Source organism: Jaculus jaculus, unplaced genomic scaffold (assembly GCF_020740685.1).
Source record: "Jaculus jaculus isolate mJacJac1 unplaced genomic scaffold, mJacJac1.mat.Y.cur mat_scaffold_46_1_974171_arrow_ctg1, whole genome shotgun sequence".
Classification (NCBI taxonomy): Eukaryota; Metazoa; Chordata; class Mammalia; order Rodentia; family Dipodidae; genus Jaculus; species Jaculus jaculus.
Window position 1 is genome coordinate 484924 of NW_025423499.1, and position 24228 is coordinate 509151.

Sequence of the window (24228 nt, forward strand, 5' to 3'; positions counted from 1 at the left end):
GTTATCCAGAGTAATGGGAGCAAAATACAAAGTACATTAGTAATGCTTTGTTCTAAGTGTCTTTATTTACTAATTGGAGAGAGATGTGAGAAAATGATTATTCTTGTTACTGCAAACCATCTCCAGAGGCATATGACAGTTTGTGAAATTGGCTTATCATAGGAGTTGGTAAATGGAACATGGCCTGACAGCTGTACATGGAAGCTGATAAACAATGTTAGAATGTAAGAGCCAAAGGAAGGGTAGGACTCCTTACAACTTGCTCCTTCCAGACATAAAATGGCCTGGGTATCTATGACCTCATAGTGCCTGACACTACCTACACAAGACTGTCATAAGAGGAGGAAAAGATCATGACATCAAAATAACAAGGATACTGATTGAGATGAGGAGGGGATATGACGGAGAATAGAATTTCAAAGGGAAAAGTGGTGGGGGTAGAGCATAGAGGGTATTACCATGGGATATATTTATAATCATCCAAAATGTTAATAAAAATTGAGAAAACAAACAATGTTAGAGACCAAATAATACTTGTACATATGAACAAATATCTTAACCTCTTTTTAATATTTAGTGTTTACAATAGTGCAAGGGTTTCTACAGGATATAATTTAAGTTAGTACTTATGAGGTAAAATTTAAAAATCAATTGGTTGTACAATATGATTTTTCTTCACCCTCTTTAGAGTATTTTTACTGGGTCTTATCAAAAGGATGTAACACTTGGGGAAAAATATGCAACTTAGCAATCCTGTACTGGAGGCCATGATAGAGAAGACTTCCACTATCACCATGGCTATCCCCTTGGAGCTGTGATAGACAGGGAGGAAAGTGACCCACACACTGCAGAACACCAGCATGCTGAAGGTCAGAAATTTGGCTTCATTGAATGCATCAGGCAGGTTTCTGGCCAGGAAAGCCACAGTAAAGCTCCCTATAGCCAGAGATCCCAGGTATACCAGGACACAGTAGAAGGCAGTGTCTGAGCCTTTGTTGCACACAATGATGATGTACCCATGTTCTGAGTGTTCATCAGTGTCAACAAAGGGAGGGGATGTTCCCATCCAGATGGCACAGAGAACAAGTTGGATCAAGGTACAGATGGGAATGATGAAGTTAGGTGCTCCTGATACCAGCAGTCCCCTCAACTTTTGTCCTGGAGCAGTGGCCCTGAAGGCCAGAACCACAGTTATTGTTTTGGCCAAAACAGTTGACACAGCCACAGTGAACAGAAGTGCAAATGTGATCTGCTGCAGGACACACTTGGCTGTGGTGGGGTGTCCAATGAAGAGTAATGGACAGAGAAAACAGCACTTGAGGGAAATGAGCAGGATGTAGCTGTTTGTTCGATTATTGGCCTTCACAATTGGTGTGTTTTTGTGCTTCACAAAAACCCCAAGTACAACAGCAGTGAGTGTAGAGAAGCAAAGCGCTATACAAGCCAGAGCTATCCCCAAGGCATCTTCATAAGCCAGAAACTTCATAGTTTTTTGGAGACAGTGATTTTTCTCTAGGCTAGCATATTGGTTGATTGGGCACTTCACACATTGATCCATATCTAGTAGACAATGGAGAATATCATCAGATTAGTGGCAGTATTTACTTCTTTGTTACAACATTCTTGTATTCTAGGTCCTATTTACAATTAAGGTAGTTCTCTTTATAGCCATGATGGCAATTAATAAAGACCATCATATTAGGTGAGGTAAACAAAGCTTTTTTTAAAAAGAATACTTTATTTACTTGCTCATAGGCAGAGGGAGACAGAGAAATCCGGAGAGAATGGGTGCGCATGAACCTCTAGCCACTGTAAACAAGCAACACATACATGTACCACTTTGTACATCTGTCTTTCTCTGTGCAATGGGGAATTAAACTTAGGTAGTTAGGTTTTGCATGTCCTTTCTTTAACTGGTGAGCCATCTCCTCAGCCTAAGAAAGCTGTATTTTATTCACTTATCTTACCTTATATATTCTCTTGACCCTTTGTTTTTCTTAAAGGAATAAAATAATTTTGTTGCAGTGTACTAGAATTATATAGTGACATTTCTTACATGAGGTATTTCTTATGATTTCTACTACAAGAGTGACAGCTTATCAATTAAGATGCTCTCCTGCAATGCCTAAGGGCCCATGCTTGATTCACCACATCTCTCATAAGTTAGACACACTTGGTAATACATGAGTAAGTCTCACATTTCCACAAGGTGGCACATGTTTGGAATTCAACTGCAGTGGTTAGGGACCATTGCACCCCAATTATCTCTCTTTCACTCCCTCACACTCATGCTCTCTTTCAGTAAAAGAGCTAGTCTTGTCTCAAAAAGAAAAAAATACTAGCTCAGAGTTCTGTACACAGTGTAGTATGAGATCAGAGAGGTACATGATACTATGTTGATTTTAACACCTTTGTTAGACAACAACCATAAATTTAGATAATAAAATGTGATTTTTCCCTCATACTACAGTTCTCTGTCTTATGAAGCCTATCTGTCTGTATCAGTTGATGTTTTATGGCTTTGTACCCAAATGTCAGTAGGCACATATAATTGTTCCAACACATATTTTAGGGAATATAAATGAAATTGAATAAACCTAGATATAATTAACTCTGATATGATTATTGCTGAAATCTATCTACTTGGAATAGGTATTCATATACAAATTTTGAGATGACATTCCATTTATCTGTTTCTCCAAATTTACCTCAATAATCCTTGGTCTATGTTTTAGCATAATTTGGTCAAGAAGTTTATTCAAGAAAGGATTATGAACAAGATAATTTGCCAACTTTAAAAAAAGAATGAACATGACACACAATAAGGAACTGGGGAGAATTCTTGCCCCCTATAGGTTGTATTTTCTATCATGGTGCTTTACAGTTTTGATTGTAATTGCATTGAATCATAAAAGAGGACTTATAAGAAATAAATGGTATCTCCTATTGAATATTTACATAAAGGAATATTTTTCCAATAATTGTAGTATTACTTCTCTTAATCATGTATTGTAAATTTATGCACATATATTTTATGAATCATATATTATAAGGCCATACATACCACCTAATTTGGTAAATATAACATGGCCAACATGTACAAATTAAAAAAAAAAAAAAAACTTCAATGCTAATACTGAACTTATCCAACACCACTATAGTTTGTATTTAATTAATTAGTTTGGGGCTGGAGAGATGGCTTAGTGGTTAAGAGCTTGCCTATGAAGCCTAAGGACCCCGGTTCAAGGATCGGTTCCCCAGGTCCCACGATAGACAGATGCACAAAGGAGCGTAAGCGTCTGGAGTTCGTTTGCAGAGGCTGGAAGCCCTGGCACGCCCATTCTCTCTCTCTTCCTCTATCTGTCTTTCTCTGTGTGTCTGTCGCTCTCAAATAAATAAATAAAATAAATCTATCTTTAATTAACTAGTTTGGATTGCATGTTGAAGTATTACTTGAATGAACACTGTTTTAATATACTTCTAATTATATTATTTTATTCATTTTGTGATATTATCCAATCATACTAAAAATTCATGTCAATCTCATTCCTTTTTAACATCATATACCAATATTACTCTGTATCAACTTTGACTTCTGGTACACTGAAAAGGTGGTCTGGATGTTAGCATGTGCTCCAGACTCTAATAGATGAAAATACTGAGGAATTAATATTTATATCATATTTAAATCCTATTGATAATATTTACCACAGCCTTTAGGTTCTATTAACGTGCCACTCCCATTGTATTGTGTTCTCACCTGTAAAATAGAGAGCAACATAAAATAGTACCTATTTTTCCATTCTGTGCTCAACCCAGTAGGTTTGACATATGAGATATGTTTTATTCTTATTTTTAAATTCAGAATATTTCCCATTATCTCCTTAAATGCTTCAAGTTACATCTAAAATGATGCACATGATATTTTAATTGGAATGTTTATGTTTCCTGATAAAGGATTTAAATAGCTGTGATATGCTATTACCTAAAGTCTTGAAACCAACGGCTTTCTGAATTATTATTTCATAGACGCTAAGGAGATATTATGCTTATATTGAAAGTGTTTGCAAAATTACATATCGCTAAAGCCAGAAAAGGGAGGAGTGGTGGCATACTGTCTAAAGTACTTTCTTGCGAAGACTAAGGACCCAGGTTTGACTCTCCACATCCCATGTAAACCAGTTCTACATGGTGGCACATGCATCTGAACTTCGTTTGCAGTGGGTAGAGGCTCTGGCATTCACATTCTCACTTTACTCTCCTTCCCTATCTAATCAATCAATAAATAACAGAATGGAATGAATATAAAAATTTATGTCCAAAAATTATATCTCTGAGCATTTATTATTCATCAGCAACCTTTTGCATCCTGGGAAGATAATGATGTGAAAGATTCCTTCTTTTTAACTTCATTTTATGTCGATTCACAGAGGATTATATGAATATGTGACATTCCTTGATAGAAATAATATATTCATTAACAATTTGACCTCAAAGAGTATTTTTATTGTGGGAGAACCAGTATGTACAATGGATCTAGGTACTAAAAATGTGGTTCATGGAGTAAAGTGAGTATTATGTTTATGGTCATGAGTATTAATCATTTCAACCAAGTGATTACAATAGGCAATGAAGAAATATTATCTGTTTTTTTCAGAGAGATGGATAAAAGAGACAAACTGGAGAAAGACTCTCTAACCATCAACTTACACGTTTTGTTAGAAATCTCATTTTCTGGGCAGGGGAAACAATCAAAACAACAGGCTGCGTTTCCTTCATGTCGGAACTTCCTGAAACCAAGCTTGCAAGTCTCACTGCACACAGAGGAGGGAATCTGAGGTAAACCAGAAGTGTAGTTGTAAAAGTTAGTAATGTTATATACTCCATTCATAACGATATGTGAAAATAATCACCCTTACTAAACTCTTTTTCCACATCTACAATAAAATTGAGGTGTCACACTCCATTTGTTACAATGTATGTTGTCATGTCTGTCAAGATTTTTTTTGTTTTGTTTTTGAGGTAGAGTCTCACTCTAGCCTAGGCTGACCTGAAATGTACTATGTGATCTCAGGCTGGCCTTGAACACACAGCAATCCTCCGAACTCTGCCTCCCGAGTGGTGGAATTAAAGTCATGCACCACAACACCCAGCATGTCTGTCAAGATTTTGATGAAATATTTTTCCATTTCCAAATATTTTTCAAAAGATATAAAGAAAATCTAGGACATTGGTAAAAGAAACATAAACAACATGTTGCACTTGGCCAAATCGTGAGGGCACACATGGGCCCACACGATTTTATCTATTTATGTTGAGAGTAAAACATCACAGTTAGGTAAATATACCTGCCTACTCCCTGTGGCCCACTCTATGGCCTCATCAGACAAATACAATTGTTGACTGAAGGAACCATATGATGTAAACTGTCCTATTTTCACCTTGATTCCAAGACCTTGTGGATAATTTGAAATGTGGAAAATATCATAGTCTGCATCACATTTTCTTTTCTCATTAATAGTCACTAGGTCTCCAATGGGGTTAATAAATTCCATATTCTTCATAGTGTGGTAAAACTAAAGGAAACATATCAGTTCCAATTAAGTAAAGACAAAATGGACATAATATGTGATATGAGTAATACCTTTATTTTTTACAACCCTACCCAGAAAATGAAACTCTATTGCATGTACCCAATAATGTGAAATAAGTGATTTCCCAGAGATAAATGTAGAAGCACCCAAATTCAAAAGTACTCCCAGCAACAGGTTTTAAACTTATATGGAGCTACTTAGAAGGTATTACTGGTGACAATACATACCTTTGAGCAGTCAGGTACACATAGAATTGTTATTGGGTGAACATCTACCTGTTCATAATACATTGCATGGTAAGCATATACCCAGGCATACACAGCATTATATAGATTATAACTCTCATCATTCATGGCTATGTCAAATCCTTGACTTGCAAACCATTTTAATGAATTATTGAGTGCACATTTACTCTGTGTTCTACATTTAGATTCCATGTCCAAACAATTAAAGTATATCCGTTGTGATCTCAGAACAGAAATGTCTATTGGATATTGAGAAGTGTTCACTGACTGAATAAATTTTGTAAAATTGGGAATCTCCTGATGACGATTAGAAAATGTGAAAGCACCATAGAATGAGTCAAAATTGATGTCTCTTCCTGTATTTGTAATGACATCCCACTGTGAGGTGGAGACCCAGATCCTGCGGATGCCTAAATTTGCCCATCTTCTAAAGCTCACTTCCAGTGTGGAATTTAATTCACCATAAATGACCACAACATTTGCCAATGATGTCACAATTTGTTTATAATATTTCTCAGCCCTTGTATTGTATAAGTCCATGTTTAATGTGATCACATTCACAAAGGCTAAACAGAGTTCATTCCCTTGCATCATTTCTCTGAAGTCTGAGAGAAATTGAATACCTTGGTCATCATCGGAGATGACCAGCCCCATCCAGGTCCAGTTGAAATGAATCATTAGGGAGACTATGGCAAAAGGCAGCCTTGTTTCCTTGGGAGCAATCTGATACAGATAATGATACTGAAAACGGTCACTCAGAACAGGATTAAATGGGCCATAGTGAATCTAAAGGACACAGAATATAGAAATGAATGTGAGGAAGAACAATGGATGAAAACTCAAACTAAGATCTGAATCGCTTTAATCACCATTTGGGAAGAATGTTTGGAAGGATGTTTGCTCACACCATTATTCATTGTATTTCACTATCCATAAGACTCTGGAAAAGTACTGAACAGTTTAAGAGTTGTAGCAAATCCACTTTTATGTCTTCATAGTTCCTCCTATCAATTTTTAAAAGTTAAGTGCTGAAACCCCACCAAGTCCAAGATTATGATATCTATTAATTGGATGTAACAATACATGAATAATCCAAATATCTACTGGAAATATCCCTAAGCACATGAGATTCATAATTCTACTCTGTACATCACAAAGCCTCACCTGTCCTATATTAAATATTGTGAAAAATGTCGCAATTTTGCTACTTCTTTCCCATGATGGTCCTGTAAATGATAAGCCACAATCATTTATTTCACAATGATAATTAGGAAGAACAATCCGTTTAGCTTCTGTGTAATGTAGGGAAGAGACAATTGTCAATGAATCATCACATGTGGAAGGATGGAATGAAAAATTAATAGACTTGTTGGGTATAAGTTTGGGATTTCTGTTGATCTCTTCAGTGACAAAAATCATTGTGAGAATACATTGATATTTTTTGGTTGGCACACTGAAATGAAACACAGTAATCATTATGGATGAGGCTTCAAACAGGATAATCTTCAAAAGAATTTGAATGGACATGTAATACATGTTTTAAGTGATGTTTTGCTCCTGAAATACTCATGTAATCATGCACCTTTTAGTGAGGATATGACCCCACATAGCATAAAGATCAACTAGGTATTTTTAAATTATTAAATGAATGCCAATTCATAAAGGGATTTATGTTATGAATATATAGAGAGAGCTGTATTCACTTTTGGCTAATGAGAAACTGGTGAAAAGTATATATATATATATATATATATATATATATATATATAGTTTATTGGTCATAAACGAACTTGGAAGTAGACTTACTCCACACAGAATATCTTGATGCTAGAATTCTCAATTTTAAGAAATGAAAAATAAATGCAGTAGTGATCGAGTTTATGGTATTTTGGTGGGCATATGTGGGTAATAGTCACCATTTTCGTGGAAGATCACATTGTTTGTGTTTGTGTGTGTGTGTGTGTGTGTGTGTGTGTAAGAGGGCCTGCGCTTGTTCCAGTGTGTACACTATAAACTAGTGTAAGTTGTTCTTCTACATTACTGTACATGTCATTATTTGTCTTCAGTTTTTATTTTAACACAGGTTCTGACTCTTGCCCTTTCTGACGTGGGATTCAATATGTACTCTTAGGGTAGCCTGGAACTCATGTTGATATTCCTACCTCTGCCTCCTAAACACGGAGATTAAAGGTATGTATCACCATGTCTGATTTACATGCCATTATTCTGATGACTTGGAGTTCACTAATTTGGTTATACAAGCAACCAATCTCTAGGGATTAGGACTTTTCAAACTCAGAACATGGGATGACATGTGCTTCAAGTCACAATTTTAGGTTAGGGCCATGGATTTGAACAAAGGACCTCATGTTTATGGGGAAGTTCCTTTACAAATTCCTATGTTTTGCTACTTTTGTTAAATGCCATCCTGCAATGAGTAAGGCAATTCCCTGCTTAATGGTGAATATACAGTCAATCCTATCTATTTACACAAAAACATGGCACTTATAATGCCTTTGAAGGCATGGGTATCTCCTCTAATTGTAATGTGAACTCTATTTCACCAGGAATTGGAAGTGTCTCTTCATTTTTGGAGTTCATTTGCTTCTTCTGTTAAGTAACTCCCCTTTTCTAGGACAACATAGCTGACAAAAATCAGGTTAAAGGAAGGCATATTTGTTGCAGATTATCCTTCCAGATCATACTAAAGATACTCAAAATTGATAAGGATATTATTGGCAGTCATAGCATGGTATCTTGGAGTGGCCTCTTTCAGTCCAGCAAGGAGACCCACAGAGCTATATGAATATTGCACATTGGCAGTCATGCCTCTTCCTTTTTATACAGTAGAGGATCTCTGCCCTGCTATGGTGCTGCCCACAGTAAATTTGGATATCCCCATTTCAATTATGCAATCAGTCTTATGTAACAGGAATTCTCTCCAGGGATAACCTCAACCATATAATTCCTCTCAGATGATTGTAAGTCTTCTCAATTTGAATATAAATATAAAATGTGACAGTTAAAACATCTTTTTCCAATCTGTTACCTCAAAAATTCTCTCTCACATTTATCGTACCAATAACTGTGGGCTAACTCCACAATGCACGACCAAGGTACATCAGCAAGGAGGGGCCATTGGGAAGGTGGTATGCCGTGGATGAGCCTAATAATCATACCTAATAATCAAACTGCCTGTATTTGCAAATAGAAAACTAATAAAAAAAATAAATAAATTTAATAAAATTATCTCTCTAATGGTAATGTGAATTATTTTAAGGTGAAGAAATATTCCCTTTGTTTGTCTGATATAATCTTCTACTGTAAGTCTTTTGATCAGAGAATTAAGACCATAAATATCCAGAGTTATTGTTGTTCTGTGAGTTTATTTTTATTGAGTGTCAAAGATTTTTTTCATTATGGTGTTTTAAAACAAGGTTTCATTCCCCTCTTCCCCTTTTCTTTTTTCACATCCCTTTAAGCTCCTCCCTGATACTTAGCTTTTCACCCTTCATCCCTCAGGTTTCCTTTGGTTTGGTGGTATAACACTGTAGTTGTGCCTCTTGTGGTTGGTCAATAGTTGTAGCTCATGTTACCTACCCCTTCTTGTATTTAGAGTTCGTTGAAAAATCACCTATCTTAAAGGGCTTTTTTTTTTTTTTTATGTTTCCATCAGGAGGTGGCAAAGGTGGTATAAAGGGCAAAGAGTTGTCTCTACATTCGGACTCACAATTAGAACCCTCGAAGAAATTATTTATCTAGGAAGAGGTTCATGGATATTGGGAAATTGCTCCTATACTCTCATTGGAACCCAGAAATGGGAAGTGTGGGTGGAAATAAGGACATGGGTAAGGTTAAGTGTGCCCAAACTAGCATGAGTGCTTCTGTAGACCCGCAATTATGATCCTTGTCACAGGTGATATAGGAGTGAGAAAGTGGTATAGTGACTGGGCAGCTATGCTTAGAGTCATTTGTGACATCCAAGTCCATGTAACAGTGGCAGGAGGATAACATTAGATATCTGAGGATTTGGATACACTGGAGGGAGGATGTGTTGTGTAAACAAAAATCATTTTTATCAATGGAAAACAATGTTGCTATTGATAATTATTAATGTAATTCTTCTGACATCATGCTCTACCTTTACGTTACATTTTTCTATATCTATGTATCATTACTGGACTTGTAGTTGACCAAGTAAGGAGAAGAAACTCAGGGTATAATGATATTTCAGATGTTCATAATTTCATGTTCCCTTAAACTTTTGGATCTCTCTGCAAAAGAAACCCTTTGATATCCTATATAATTATGTTATTATTAAGTCTTTTTTACTTATATTTACAAGTATTTAATGTGTTTAATGATTTCTAGCTCATTAGAGGTATTCTGTAGATGCATTTTGACTTCCCATTTAAAATAGTTCTTCATAATCATTTACTCTATGTGGTCTTTTTGTGAACATTTAATACTTAATTATTTCAAGTGACTACAGCAATGTTAACTAGTGAAAACATAGCATTCTCAACAAATGTTTCTGGACATATTGAATAACTACATATAGAAAAATTGAAACTACACACATTCCTCTTCCCATGCCATAAAAATTAAAATACTAATGGATGAAATGCTTCAAAATAAGATCCAGAAATCTAAAGTTACAGGATTGTGGGAACCCATGCTGGCTTCGTCAGGCTTTGCCATGTCAGCTTGTTTACCGCTTTTGTATCCTAATTGTCTGCGCTTGAGCACATGATGTTATTCTAATATGGTTGCTCACCCATCCCAATTGGGTGATGCAAAATCATCTGATGAGACTTAAGCCAATCAGACAACGCTATACAATCACATGACCATAAGTATATAAGCTTGGCTCTCCGTAGGGTCGGGGTCCTTCTCTCTTTCAGCTAGGAGCTCCCAATAAAGTGTGCTTGAGAAGAATCCTGTTGTCGTTCTTCTTGCTGGCGGGAGGGGCGCAACAAGTGGTGCCGAAACCCAGGAATTTGTCAGCAAACAGCCAGTTGAGAGGACCCCTGAGGATACTTCCGAGGGAGGATTCAGAACTCAACACACAGAGCAGCGGTACCGGTAAGTCCCCTGGTGCTATATGATAAGTTTTTGCCTGTAACTGATCTATAAGTAACATATATAAGTTTACAAAATGGGACAATACCACTCTACCTTTTTGGAGCCACTTCAGGAAGTATTAAAACAACGTAAACTTAAGATTTCAGATAAAACTCTTAAAGGGTTTTTGGAAGAAGTGGATATGATAGCGCCTTGGTTTGAGCTGACTGGGGGTTTAAATTTGACCTGCTGTTATAAGTTAGGCAGAGACATTGACTGTGAGTCAGAAACGCGAAAGTTGCGCGCAGGTACACAGCCCTTATGGCGCTTGGTGCGATCATGTTTGGAGGACAAACGTTGTGAAGAAGTGATCAGGGAAGGCCAACGCATATTAGCCCATCATCAAGATAGTATGTCAGAGTCTGAAGAAAGTAAAAGGGGACAACAAAAAAAGGTTAAAATGAAAAGTGAACCTAGGTTTCAGATAGAACAGAATAAATGTGCACAGAATAAAAGTAAATCACAAAAGGAAGGGCCACATTCAGGTCTGAAGCTATATCCAGATTTAATGGAACTTACAAATTTATATATAGAAAGTTCTAGTGAATCTGAGGGAGAAGAATTAACTCCAGAGGAAGAACAGGATTTTGAGGAAGTAGAGACCAAGTATGTTCGGGAATGTTCTAGACCCAGACAAGATGGCGTCTTTACTCCTCCTCCAGCTTATGCCTCTACAAGTAAAAAATGTAAACAACAAGATGGCCGACTTCCGTTTGGGGTGTGTCCTTCGTCCGGATGTAGTTTGATAAAATCAGATACTTGGAGAAAGCTGGCTAATGCTTATCCAGTTTTTGAGACTCATGATACACATGTTAGATACCATGAACCTATAGGGTATAACGAGCTCAAGGATCTTGCAGAAGCCACTAGAACTTATGGGATAAATGCTTCTTTTACTATGGCATTGTTAGAACGACTTACCAATAGAGCTTTGACCCCAGCAGATTGGTTTGGAGTCTCTACAACTTGGCTGTGTTTCCCAGTATCAACATTTGTGTATTACTCCTTTGCAATTTAATTTTACTGCTTCTTTTAATCAGAGTCGCAAGCTAGCTGAATTTTTGGCAGGAAACTGGACACTTGAAGGAGAGCAGCTATCTCGGAAGTTATTGTTCCAGATTGTACATCTGAATGGAACTCATCTGGAGCCAATCTCTTTGGGAGATTTTACTTCTTGGCTATCTTCTGCATTTTCTTTCTTTAAGGAATGGGTTGGGGTGGCTATGTTTGGAGCAGCCCTTTTGTGTGGCATGGTGTTCTGTCTCTGGCTTATCTGTCAAATCAGATGACAACGTCAGCAGGATAACATTAAGATTGTTCAGGCACTTATGGCTTTGGATCAAGGAGCATCTCCACAAGTATGGCTGGCTAGCCTGCATACTGGTTAGTTTCACCCTGTCTTATGTAAGGCCTTTGTACACCAAGTGACCTTGTTACCATTGCACCTTGGAAGGCTTACATCCCTGCATGAGCAGCCTTTGCACCCCGAAGGGATTTTTCCCCTTACACTCGGGAAGGTGCTTAAGTAGGCTTTTGGTCTTAGGCTCTACCCTCGATCGGACTGGCCATCATGAGGGTTGGTCCTTGATCGGGTATCCTGAGATTCAAAACAATTTTTTAAAGGGGGAACTGTGGGAAGCCATGCTGGCTTCGTCAGGCTTTGCCATGTCAGCTTGTTTACTGCTTTTGTATCCTAATTGTCTGCGCATGAGCACATGATGTTATTCTAATATGGTTGCTCACCCATCCTGATTGGGTGATGCAAAATCATCTGATGAGACTTAAGACAATCAGACGACGCTATACAATCACATGACCATAAGTATATAAGCTTGGCGCTCCGTAGGGTCAGGGTCCTTCTCTCTTTCAGCTAGGAGCTTCCAATAAAGTGTGCTTGAGAAGAATCCTGTTGTTGTCACAGGATGAAACAAAAAGGGAACTTTCTATAAAATATGACTAGGGCCATACTTCCTGAATAATATCCCAGTAATCCAGGAAATTAAATAAATCATTCAACCCATGGCAACTAATAAAGATAAAATGTTTGTCTACAAACAACATACCCTAAACAGAGCCCACAAACTACCTACAGATGTGGAGAAAATCTTTGCGAAGAATTCAGTATATTGTAGAACGAGAAGAATTTCGATCCAGAGGCTTAGTAGGCATTTTTAACAAAATCATAGAAGTAAAATTTTCCCAAATTGTGAAAGAAATGCCAATGCAGATACAAGAAGCTTTTAGAACACCACATGGACAAAATCTGGAAAGAACTACTCCTCGCCTTGTTATAAATAAACTACTAAACACACAAACAAAAGAAAATATATTGAAAGTACTTAGAGAAAAAGTGTCACCTACACAGGCAAGCCCATCAGAACAACTGCAGATTATTCAATACAAACTTTAAAAATCAGAATGACTTGGAATGGTATATTCCAAGTTCTGAAAGATAACAACTGTCAACCAAGATCACTTTATCCTGCAAACTTATCTATCCAAATTGATGGAGAAATGAGGATATTACAAAACAAAAGCAGGATCAGTAAATTTATGACAACTAGACCAGCTCTACAGAAAGTACTCAAAGGAATCCTTCTTAATGGAGAGAATGCAAAACACAAGAGGAGGAAAAATTTAAAAAAAAAAATCTTACTCAAATAACAGTTCAAACAAGCAAGTAAAGGGAAATCAGGAAGTACTACAAAACAAGAAGAATGGAGAAAATAATACATACATTTCCATAGTAACTGTTAATATGAATGGCCTCATTTCACCAACCAAAACACACAGCCTTGTAGACTGGCAGGATCCTGATATTTGTTGCCTTCAGGAGACTCATCTCTCAATAAGAGACAGACACTGTCTTTGGGTGAAAGGTTGAAAAATGGTATTTCAAGAAAATGGGCCTAGGAAACAAGCAGGAGTTGCTATCCTAGTATCTGACAGGATAGACTTTAAAAGAAAAGAAAAGAAAAGAAAAGAAAAGAAAAGAAAAGAAAAGAAAAGAAAAGAAAAGAAAAACACTAGTGAGGAAAGATAAAGAAGGTCACTTTTTACTGATTAAGGGCCACTCCACCAGGAGGAAATTACTATCCTAAACATGTGCGCTCCTAACATGGGGACTCCCAATTTTATCAAACAAACACTATTAGACTTAAGGTCACAGATAACAACAAACACAATTTCAGTGGGTGATTTTAATACCCCAAACTCATCAATTGACAGGTCAACCCCAGAAAAAATAAACAGAGAGACATCTGGATTAAATGATGTCATGGAACAAATGGACCTAACAGATATATACATAAAATTCCACCCAAACACTGCAGAATATATATTTTCCTCAGAGTACATGGAACATTCTCTAAAATAGACCATATATTAGGACACAAAGCAAATCTTAACAACTACAGGAAAACTGAAGTAACCCCTTGTACTCTATCTGACCACAGTGGGATTAAATTGCAAGTCAGCAACATGAAAATCTATACAAATCAGATGTATTTGACTATGGCAACATTCTGCTCAGTAAAATATAAAATAAATTTGGATCCATTCATAAATGATATGTTTGGGAGGAAAACTGCAAGGGATCCAAAAACTGTTACTGTAGCCATATAGAAACTTCTTACACATTATTCATGATTTTCCAATATAAAGTTAAGTAACAAAACTGACAGTTACCGATAAAGCTGGTTCATTGAATCATAGTCTATCATATGCTTCTTTGATGTTTTAATTAAAAACATACAATCCTTGCACATATCTCCATCATTTTCTGTGTTTTCTTTTGTTCTCCAAAAGCATCCTCTTTCTGTTAACCTGCAAAAGACGACAGAAAGCATTGGAAGAAGTAAGACAAAAATGAAAATGATTAGCTTCCCCATGTCTTAAAACTCATAGTCTGAGCTCTAATGTCATAGGCAGCATCAGGTAGCTACACACATCACATATGCCTGTTTATTTGTGTGTATCCATCCTTACTACTATTGCTGACTAGAGGAGATATTTATATCCCTAATTTCTATCTTTGTTGTCTTTGTCTTCCTTCCTTGATGAGTACAGAACACAGCCCTGGGGCTCTGCATCTGAGGTCTACATCAAGGTCATAACAATGAGTTGAAAAACATGTTGTGAGCATCATCTTTTGCTTCAGGTGCTATGAGTTCATGTATCTCCAGGCATGAATGTCATGGGGATAATCTCCTGAGCATACTTGTTTTCAAACTAATTTCAGAATTCCATTTGGATGAACAGGAACTGAAATCATCTAAGTGGATTTCACTGGAGTTTCCAAGTCAAGATGTAATGTGAAAAGGTCAGAAAGGTTTCCTGCGGATCATAGCTCATGAAGGTATGGGCAGCATTGTTCAAGCAGTGGAGAGACCCTCACATACCTCACTTCCATCAGCATCATAGCATTTACTGTGAGGTCCATGCACTGCTCATAACAGTTTAATGCTTGTAATGTCCCACGACCCCATGTTTCCCATTGTCTGAGGACACAACACAGAAAGCAATCATGGAAAGTCCAGGATTGCCAGCCAGTCTCCCCGTAATGATGCAGACATTAAGTTTCATACTTTAGTTCTGTTACATGACCTGCATCCTTTTTCCTCAGTTTCCACAGAGTAATAAGCTGTGATGACTCAGATTCTCATCTTTAACATTGTTTTTACCTCATTAAAGTATTCTACACAGAATTTTTATTTTATGTTTGTACAATCCACTTCCACCACCTCAACCATGTGAACACACACAATCATAGGAAGAAAAACAAAACAAAAAAATCTTTGCATGTTCTCACTCATTCTTGGTTCCTAATCTGGAACAGCTTCAGTTGCCAAAATGGCTGATAGGCCACTCACAGCCTAGACATTAGGGTTAGAAAGTTTTGGGGGGAGAGGAAAGATAGGATAGGTGAGGTTTGGGGGGAAAAACACAAAACTAATTCAAAAAATTATACCTGGAAATAAAGTAAAAGATATAACCTTCAACAGGAACATGGGGTGACCACCTGAAAGAAGGGCCTCGGAGAAGATAGGATGAAGCATTACCTTAATTTTGTTGTTGTTGTTGTTCTTTTTGTTTCCATGGGCCTGTAACTCTCAGAACCAGAAACCAGTTGCTATCCACAATAAGCTGTAGGTCTGTCACAGCTTCAAGGCCTCTGCACCAAAACAAACAAACAAACAAACAAACAAACAAACAAACAAAAAACACGTTTCTCTCAAAGTACTTGGATAATTAGCTGAGGCAAAAGTTAAGATCCTGCTTTCATATGCTGTATCTTCTCCAATGAGTATTTTTGGCATTTTTATCGAATATCAGGTGGCTATAGCTACTTGGGCTTACATCTGGGTCCTCTATTCTGTTACACTGATCTACATGTCTGTTTTGTGCCAGTACCATGCTGTTTTTGTTACTATGGCTCTGTAGTATAGGTTAAAATCAGGTATGGTGATAACACCAGCCTCATTTTTGTTGCTCAGTATTATTTTAGACATTCGAGGTTTTTTGTGATTCCAAATGAATATTTGGATTGTTTTTTCTATTTCCATGAAGAAAGCCTTTGGAATTTTGATAGGGATTGCATTAAATGTGTAGATTGCTTTAGGTAAGATTGCCATTTTCACAATATTGATTCTTCCAATCCAGGAACAAGGGATGTTTCTCCACTTTCTGGTGTCTTCTGCAATTTCTCGCTTGAGTGTTTTAAAGTTCTCATTGTATAGATTCTTTACTTCCTTGGTTAGGTTTATTCCAAGGTACTTTATGTTTTTTGATGCAATTTTGAATGGGAGTATATCTCTGATTTCATCCTCTGTGTGTTTGTTGTTAGCATATATGAAGGCTACTCATTTCTGTGTATTTATTTTGTATCCTGCTACATCGCTGTAGGTTTTGATCAGCTCTAACAGCCTGCTAGTAGAGTCTTTAGGGTCCTTTATGTATAGAATCATGTCATCTGCAAATAATGATAACTTGATGTCTTCCTTTCCAATTTGTATCCCTTTTATGTGTGTCTCTTGCCTTATTGCTATGGATAAGACTTCCAAAACTATATTAAATAAAAGTGGGGACAGTGGACACCCTTGTGTTGTTCCTGATTTCAGTGGAAAAGCTTCCAATTTTTCCCCATTTAGTAATATGTTGGCTGTAGGCTTGTCATAAATAGCCTTTATCATATTGAAATATGTTCCTTCTATTCCCAGTCTCTGTAGGACTTTTATCATGAAGGGATGTTGGATTTTGTCAAATGCTTTCTCTGCATCTAATGAGATGATCATGTGATTTTTGTCCTTCAACCCGTTTATGTAATCTATTACATTTATAGATTTGCGTATGTTGAACCATCCCTGTATCTCTGGGATAAAGCCTACTTGGTCAGGGGGAATGATCTTTTTGATATACTCTTGAATTCTGTTTGCCAATATTTTGTTGAGAATTTTTGCATCTATGTTCATGAGGGAGATTGGTCTGTAATTTTCTTTTTTTGTTGTATCTTTGCCTGGTTTTGGTATCAGGGTGATGCTGGCCTCATAGAAGGAGTTTGGTAGAATTCCTTCTTTTTCTATTTCCTGGAAAAACTTAAGAAGCAATGGTGTTAGCTCTTCCTTAAAAGTCTGGTAAAATTCAGCAGTGAATCCGTCCGGGCCTGGGCTTTTTTTAGTTGGGAGATTATTGATAACTGTTTGGATCTCCATGTTTGTTATAGGCCTATTTAAGTGATTAATCTCATTTTGATTTAATTTAGATAGGTTATATAGATCTGGCTGGGGTTCTAAAGGCTTCCTGTATCTGCATTGGCACCTCTTTCCCAATTTGGGGGAAATTTTCTTCTATGATTTTGTTGAAGACGCCTACTATGCCTCTGGAGTGCAGTTCATCTCCTTCTACTATGCCCTGAATTCTTATATTGGATCTTTTCATAGTGTCCCGAATATCTTGAAATTCCCACTCATACTTTTCTATAAGTTTGTCTTTCTCTTTGTTGGATTGCATTAGGTCTGCCACCTGGTCTTCTAGCTTAGATATTCTGTCCTCTCCCTCATCCATCCTACTGGTGAGATTTTCTACAGAGTTTTTTATGTCATTAACTGTGCTCTTCATTGCTAGTAATTCTGACTGGTTTTTCTTTATTATTTCTATTTCCTTATTTATGTCTTGTATTGCCTTCTTTATTTCATGAAATTGGTGTCCTGCATCTTCTTTGATTCCTTTGATTTCCTCTTTGATTTCTTCTTTGATTGTTTTGATGTGTTCTTTGACCTCTTTGAACGTATTTATAATCATTCTTTTGTACTCTTTCTCAGGCATTTCCTCTAACTCTTTCTCACTGGAGGACATTTCTGATGCATTAATACTTTTAGGTGGATTTATATCGTCTTGCTTTTTAGTGTTCCTTGTGTTATAATGTATATATTTTTGCATCTTGGATTAAGGTAATGCTTGGATTTTCTAGCTAGCTGTGTATTCTTATCTGTATCAATTGATTTGATGTAATATATTTTCAGGGTAGGACCTTAAGGTATTAGGTGTGGCTCTTAAGACTCTTAGAGTATCTACAAAGATGTTCTTAGGGGTTGAGTTTCCCTGCTATAGGAGTATTCAAGCAGGCTGAGTGGAATAAAATGCAGGTAGATTCTAAAATTGAACTAAACACTGTACACATTCAATCAAAAACAGCCCCGAGTATGTATGCAAGAGTAGTTATTATAACGACCAGATCCTCTATCAACAAAGAGGTTAAGATTTCTGGTCTGTTGAGGGATCCAAGTCAGCTTGCGACCAAGTGAGACCCTTCCCTGGTGCAATCCCAGTTACCTTGGATGATATTGGTCTCAGTCAAGTTGCTGCCTGGGTCGTCAGGCTGCTGTTCTGATTTCTGGAACTGGGCACTTGCTTTTCCTGCAGGGCAAACTGAGCCTGGCAAGTGTGGCCCTGCAGATCAGCACCCCTGCTGCTGGAACTTCTGCTGCTCAAGCTGCCCCTGCTGGGACTGTAGCCACTGCTGCTAAAGGTGTTGCTGCTGGACCCACCGCTGCTGCTGCCTCTGCTGCTGCTGTAGCTGCCGCTGATGGAGCCACCACTGCTGCTGAAGCTGCTGCTGCTGTGTCCACTGCCGCTGCTCTCCCTGAAGCTGCTGCTGCTGAGTCTGCCGCTGCTGCCACTCCTGGGTCTGCTGCTGCTGGGGCCGCTGTTACTGGTGCTGGAGCTGCTGACGTTGCTGCCAAACTCTGCTCCTGCTTGGGTCCCGCTGTCAGCCCAAGTTGGCATGGCCAGGTCTGGGCCACTGCTCTGTTCGCCGCAGCTGGGCTCATGTGGTGGGGGAGGGGAGGGAGCCGCAGCTGCTCTGGATCTCTCCCTGCTCCAAGAGTTCTTCTATCTTGCGGTCTGCTCCTCCGCTGCCGCTCTCCCCTCGCATTTCCCGAGTTGCAGAGAGCGCGGTGTGAGGGCAAGCTCCCGCACCTGGCTTTTCCTGTGGCTGGAGCCGAGCCTGGTGGCTTTCTGGTGCGCCGCAGCCGCGGCAGTTGGCTGAGCTGCCGGAGCCCGCCTGTGCAGGCTCTCGATGCTCTGGAACTCTTCTACTTCTCCGCTCTACTCTTCTACTACTCTTCTACTTCTCCGCTGACGCTTCAATTTCCTATACACCTCACTTTTTAGTAAAAGTGTGTATTTTTCGAAGTTTTTTGGTCTTTTTCCCCCCTAGGCTGCTTTGGCGTGGTACCTATGCTGCCATCTTAACCGTAAGTCCTCCACAATTAGCTTTTGATCAGACAAACCGACATTTTCTAAAAGAATAACAGATATCTGTCAGAGAACTTGATGACCCATGAAAGATCAGTGGTAAGACCCTACTGCTGAAGACACCACATGTAGCTGACAAATAAAATGGAACAGCCTGGCTGGAAGCCAGGAGAGGGTCAGTCCCTAGACAGTAAGCATGTCTAGTGCCAGAAGGTGGTACATTGGCGACTGGGGGAAACAACCAATATCTATCCAAGTGACTCATGGTCCAACCTACGTAGCAGCAAACAACCTGTTGTGATGCCCACAAAAGTGCAATAGTGGCACACAGCCATGGTGGGAAACCAACTGCTGTTGATTTGACTAACTGATCCCCTCAGTGGTGCAAGACCCATAGCTGGAACTGGGAGACAAGTCAGAACCATATCCAAACATAAGCCCACTCTCCAATATCAAGTTACCATCAATCATGGGGCACAAGACTACCTACACCTATTAAACTCTCTATTAAAAAAGGTAAGGGCTATCTCATTTGACCTGGTGCTAACTTACTGTCCGTTGGAGAATGTGCTTCTCTTTTTCAGATAGATGCAGATCCTAAGGAGAGAGCCACCCCACGATACCTCAAAAGGGCCCCTGCTGAAACTAAGGAAAATTGGTGAAACAAGCAAGGGTGCTGTTTTCCTCATGAACCAGATATCAGCACAAGGGGAAGGAGATCAACACAGAGAAAAATCAACGCCTACCAAATCAGAGAGCCAGTCCCTCAGAGGCCTCAAACACCTCAGCACAGAAGCAGACCAAAAATGAACCCAACATGGCTCAGGGAAATTTTGTGGAAGAGGGGGCAGAAAGAATGTCAGAGCCACATGTTGGGTCATGATATGCAGAGACATTTGTTCTACCAATAAGTGTGGACTACCTCCAAAATGCACGACCCATATACCTCAACAAGGAGGAGCCAAATAGAGGGTGTAGGTCACAGATGAGCCTAATAATGGTACCAAACTACCTGTATTTGCTGAATAAAAACTAATTTAAAAAAAAAGAACCATGGAGGGAAAGGTTTCTTCTCATGTATATTATTTAGGGCATACAACTATAGTTCATATTCTCCGAGTACATGTGGGAATGATGTTTTGGGATATATACTGGAGAGTACGGTGTTTGTTGGCATTTTTCTAGTCCCTGTTGCTTCTTGTATCCTCACAAGTCATGGTATAATTCACTGTAGCTTGGGCTATTTCTTGGAACCAATTATATGATATACATGATATACAGAGATATTTATCATACCAATAACTGTGGGCTAAGTGTGGGCTAACCCCACAATGCACGACCCATATACCTCAACAAGGAGGTGCCAGTGGGGAGGGGTAGGTCATGTATGAGCCTAATAATGGTACAAACTGCCTGTACTTGCACAATAGAAAACTAATTAAAAAAATAAAATTTAAAACAGGGGTAGTCATGAGCCCTAGAGTTGTAACTACTCCTGATGTCAAGATAAATGTACATACTATGCTTATCAAACTGCTCAGTAAGAACTTCTCTTAATATTCATACTCTTAGATTAATGCTAGCCTCACTTTGGGTAGAGAGTCTTCTCTTTTCAGATGGCAGTGACTTCGGGACGACTCAGAAGGTATCATGGTGCTGGAATGAAGTGACTGGCATACTGAGTAATATCTCAATCACACCTTCCAAGGCTCAGGGTCTTAAGCAGAGGAGGTGGTGGAAAGAATGTAAGAGCCGAAGGAAGGGTAGGACTCCTTACAACATGCTCCCTCCAGACATAAAATGGACTGGATATCCATGACCTCACAGTGCCTGACACTACCTACACAAGACCATCACAAGAGGAAGAAAAGATAATGACATTGAAGTTAAAAAGAGACTGAGTGAGATGGGCATGGATTATGATGAAGAGTGAAATTTCAAAGGGAAAAGTGTGGGGAGGGAGTGTATTACCATGGGATATTTTTTATAATTATAGAAGATGTTAGTGAAAATTGAGAAAACAAGAGAAAAATATGTCACAGTGGCAAGATAGTGTTCATGGAACTTCAAAGAAGTGAAGAGTTTTTAGGGAAATCTGGAGCTGTTTTAGTTGTGTATTCTGACAGGGTCAAAAATAATTTATTGTTATAATGTATGAAAAATGTAAATCTGTCATGGTGTTGGGTAACAGCATTGGTGCTAGAAAATTGAAAAGAAATGGAGATTTAATTCCACTTTATCAATCTAGAACTTAAGAGTGGTGGTAAATGGGTCAGCGGACAAATCGCTTTCTGCACATATATGAGAACTGGAGGTTACATCCCCAGAACCACATAAATGCTACGTAGGCATGGCCACGCACCAGTAATCCTATTACTCAAGAGGTGGAAAAATAGGATGCCCGGGACAAGCTGGCTAGCTAAAGTTAAAGTACAACATTGGCAAGTCCTAGGTTCAAGTGAGAGGTCCTTCCCATTAAATAATGTGGATAACGATGTAAGAACACACATGAACAAAATCTATGGCCTTCACATGTATGTGAAGCCATGTACATGCAAATCTACACACATGTGCATATGTGCCCACACAAGTGTGAACACACATACACATGTAAAATGTATATTGAGAAAGGATACATTGTACACAAATGTCTGCAAATCAGGACCAGATGTGAATCCTCCATGTTTCAGACACATCTTCATCCCAATCTTCCTACATTTCTTAATGTGATATTGGCTGTTCTTAGGGTGCCACAGAGAAAATATACAAAATCTTTCAGGAGCTCAAACACCTTTTGTTGTTTAATAATCTGTTCATTGATATGCTAGCTAAATTTCTAAAGAAAATACAGAAAATCAGATCACCATGTTACCAGTAATGCCTATATTCTAGACTTTTCTCTATTTTTTTTTATTTTGAGAGATAGAGAAAGGATTGAGAGAGAGAGAGAGAGAGAGAGAGAGAGAGAGAGAGAGAGAGAGAAACATGGATGTGCCAGAACCTTTGGCCACTGTGAATGAACTCAAGACTTGTTTTCCCCCTTGTGGGAACTTGCATCACTGCATGGAGCATATAGATTTATACATGAGTTCTTGCAGGTAAACGCCTTAAAAGCTAAGTCATCCTTCCAGCCTGTATCTTCTTCTTTAAACAAGTCAATTATCTGTTTTTAATACACCTTGAAGATTTTAACTAAAATAAAATTCTAGGCATGAGCTCAGACACCTTCTGATGTAATATAAATTCAAAGTAAAATAAATTGAATTCATTTCCCTACAATTCATTGCTCCTTGAAGACAAGGATTTTGTGAAAAGAAAATTACAATGCACAGGTCAGATAAAAAGGAAGTGTGACAAGAAGATGATAGAAATTAAATGGAAGAAAACTTACTGTAAATTTGCACAGTAATATCTTGATGTCTTCCATTTACAATAGCTCTCACAGAACTGTTTTATGATGGACTTTAATAGTTTAAAAGTGACTTAAGGATTTGGGGAAAATGAAAGGAAGATCCATTAGTAGAGGATATTACCTTTGAGTTTTATATAAGGGTTGGCATCATGCCTGTGACTAGTGTCTCCACTCATCCTGGATTCTCCATGTCATCCTACTGCATGATGTTTAGGATTCTGTGGCTTGAGGTAGTAGGATCTCCTAGGGACAAATAAGACTTGCCTTTCATACCAGTATCATTTTCTGTAATGAAGACACTGAAGCCTGCCCTAAAGGTCTCACCACACCACAGCAGGCAGAGAGATGATAGAGAGACCAAGGCTTCAGGTCTCACAGAGGACACCATTGCCTCTCTTGGGCTCTGCATCAGTTGAGGATGAAAGGGTAATATTTCTCACTGGGGCAGAAGCCTCATTTTTTTTTTCTTTTTTTGAAAGGACTGCATGGAAGACACATTTTGTATGAAATAAAATGATGCTTTAGTAAACAAGAGACCCAATGCCTCCCCTTCCTTCAGCACAGGCCATAAATGGGACCAGCAAGGATATAGTACTGTGGTTGAAAGATGTCCTGGGGAAGTAATGAGTGTTTCCAACTCATTTCTCCTGGGTTATCTCAGAGACCTCCATAAGGCCAGGGTGGACAGAACCCAGAACTCAAGCTAATGACACTTGCATCCAATAACAAAAATACAGGGACATGGGGTGTGCTTATGTACACACACACACACACACTACACAACATAAAATTCAAAACATCTTTAAAAAGTAAAATTTTGTTATGCACACATTACAAAAATCTAATGTTTTGTTTCAAATGAGAGATACTTAAACACAAGAAGCAGCTAGCAGAGAAATTCTCCAACACAGCCAGCAGCCAAGTAAACAAGAACACATGAGAACTGGTTCATTAAGTGTGACAAGAACAGCATGAGCATTTGGATGTTGAGTATACGAACAGAATGTGAATTATCTGAAGACTCTATTTTGCAACATTCCTATAAACTTAAAACTATTACAAAATTAACTATTGATAACACTTGGATTTCCTTAGAAAT

At 38.3% G+C, this 24228-nt stretch overlaps 1 protein-coding gene across 1 annotated transcript; it reads right to left on the bottom strand.

Moving 5' to 3' along the window:
• Positions 1-640: 640 nt before the first annotated feature.
• Positions 641-23305, bottom strand: LOC123457423 (vomeronasal type-2 receptor 116-like). The gene is made up of 9 exons (XM_045141341.1): positions 23251-23305; positions 19698-19761; positions 15364-15462; positions 14651-14788; positions 7004-7292; positions 5822-6625; positions 5349-5576; positions 4711-4834; positions 641-1560 (listed from the first exon to the last, which is right to left on the bottom strand). The coding sequence occupies exons 1-9, from the start codon at positions 23303-23305 to the stop codon at positions 641-643; spliced, it is 2721 nt and encodes a 906-aa protein (XP_044997276.1).
• Positions 23306-24228: the final 923 nt, after the last annotated feature.

What these genes read in the sequence shown, in the direction of transcription:
- LOC123457423 (XM_045141341.1), bottom strand. Translation starts at nt 23,305, where the DNA reads ATGAGTGGAGACACTAGTCACAGGCATGATGCCAACCCTTATATAAAA. An exon ending in CCCTTATATAAAACTCAAAG is followed by an intron (nt 19,762 to 23,250) that starts GTAATATCCTCT and finishes TTATTCTTTTAG; the next exon opens with AAAATGTCGGTTTGTCTGAT. An exon ending in CGGTTAAGATGGCAGCATAG is followed by an intron (nt 15,463 to 19,697) that starts GTACCACGCCAA and finishes TTGTGTCCTCAG; the next exon opens with ACAATGGGAAACATGGGGTC.